Here is a 1508-nt window from a genome sequence, read left to right as displayed (position 1 = left end):
TTTCCTTCTCCCCTTCTCCTCCCCTTTTCCTTCTCCCCTTCTCCTCCTCTTTTCTTTCTCCTCTTTTCCTCCTCCCCCTTCTCCTCCCCTTTTCCTTCTCCCCTTCTCCTCCTCTTTTCCTTCTCCTCTTTTCCTTCTCCCCTTCTCCTCCCCTTTTCCTTCTCCCCTTTTCCTTCTCCAGGCCCTGCTGCTTAAATTCCCATCCCTGGAAGTGTCCCAGGCCAGCTTGGAGCACCCTGAGCTGGTGGGAAGTGTCCCCACTCACAGAACTGGGTGATTTTTAAGCTCCTTTCCAACCCAAACCATGCTGGGAGTGAGGGCTGTGTACAGAGACCAAACTCCTGCTGAGCTGTTGGGATTCAGGATGACATTTCCAGGCATTCCTCAGGTGTTTTCTGGAGCTTCCAGAATCTTCTGGGAGGTTTTTAACCCTAATTGGTCACTGTGTTCTTTGCTTTTCTGAGGCTCCAGCTGTGTTCTGGAGCTCCAGAGCTCCTGTGGTGACAAAGGGCTGCTCCCTGGCCACCACCCTCATCCCCCTCGGGAAGAGACCGATCTCAGGCTGTTTTCCATGGATTTCAGCCCTCCTGGTTATATTCTGAATGCATCGACTACAGGAATGTAAAAACACTCGTGGCCAGGTTTCCTGTTGATTTTTCCAGGAGCTTTCTCATATCTGAGGAGTTGGGAGCCCCCTCCTGCTGCTGGAAATGTTGGATCTCTGAGGTCCATGAAAATTCCTACTGAGCTCAGGGCAGGGAAGAGGACGGGATCGGGCAATCCCGTGGTCCTTGGAGATCAGGATGGCCCGTGGGAGCAGAGGGCAGGGAAGAGGATGGGATCACCATGGTCCTTGGGGAATGGGATAGCCCTGGGGAGCAGAGGGGATGGATGTGGAAACCAGGGAAAGGGCGGAGCTGTCCTGATCCAAGGTGTGTGTTACTGGTTTTTTCTCCGGAGGGATGCAGCGCCCCTGGTTCGTTTGTGCTGCTGCAGGCAGGGATTTCAGGAGCAAGAAGATCCGTGTGCTTTTCCGTGTCACTGTGTGTTCCTTCGGAGCCAAATCCCGCTCGTGTTCCAGAGGTGCAGCAGGATCCATGTGCCTGGAGGGATCTGAGCTGTCCTGTAAAACCCTCTCCCTGGTTTTTTCCAGATCCCAGCCTCACGACGTGTGCGGATCCTGGGGTGCCTCTTTTTGGGATGCAGAACAATTCCCAGGGATACCAGGTACAGCCATGGAAGAGGGGTGTGCCCCAAAACCAGCCCTGCTCAGTCCTTGGCCTGGATTCCCCAGTTATCCCATGGATTCCCCAGTTATCCCATGGATTCCCCAGTTATCCCATGGATTAACATGTTATCCCATGGATTCCCCAGTTATCCCATGGATTAACGTGTTATCCCATGGATTAATGTGTTATCCCATGGATTCCCCAGTTATCCCATGGATTAACATGTTATCCCATGGATTAACGTGTTATCCCATGGATTAATGTGTTATCCCATGGATT

At 52.6% G+C, this 1508-nt stretch overlaps 1 protein-coding gene across 5 annotated transcripts in view; it reads left to right on the top strand.

The window, feature by feature from the left end:
• The window catches only part of CSMD2 (CUB and Sushi multiple domains 2), a 338283-nt gene that overhangs the window by 320221 nt on the left and 16554 nt on the right, over positions 1-1508 (top strand). For all 5 annotated transcript variants that reach the window (XM_042015480.1, XM_042015478.1, XM_042015482.1 and 2 more), the window contains one exon: positions 1154-1227. In XM_042015480.1, the coding sequence (XP_041871414.1) occupies positions 1154-1227 (74 nt within the window). The remainder of the gene's footprint in view (positions 1-1153; positions 1228-1508) is intronic.

This window comes from Corvus kubaryi, unplaced genomic scaffold, assembly GCF_017639235.1.
Source record: "Corvus kubaryi isolate FWS band 111438036 unplaced genomic scaffold, C.kubaryi_AGA036_p1.0 split3-37304, whole genome shotgun sequence".
Taxonomy (NCBI): Eukaryota; Metazoa; Chordata; class Aves; order Passeriformes; family Corvidae; genus Corvus; species Corvus kubaryi.
The sequence above is the reverse complement of the archived record's forward strand: the minus strand, read 5'-3'. Positions and strand labels throughout refer to the sequence as shown.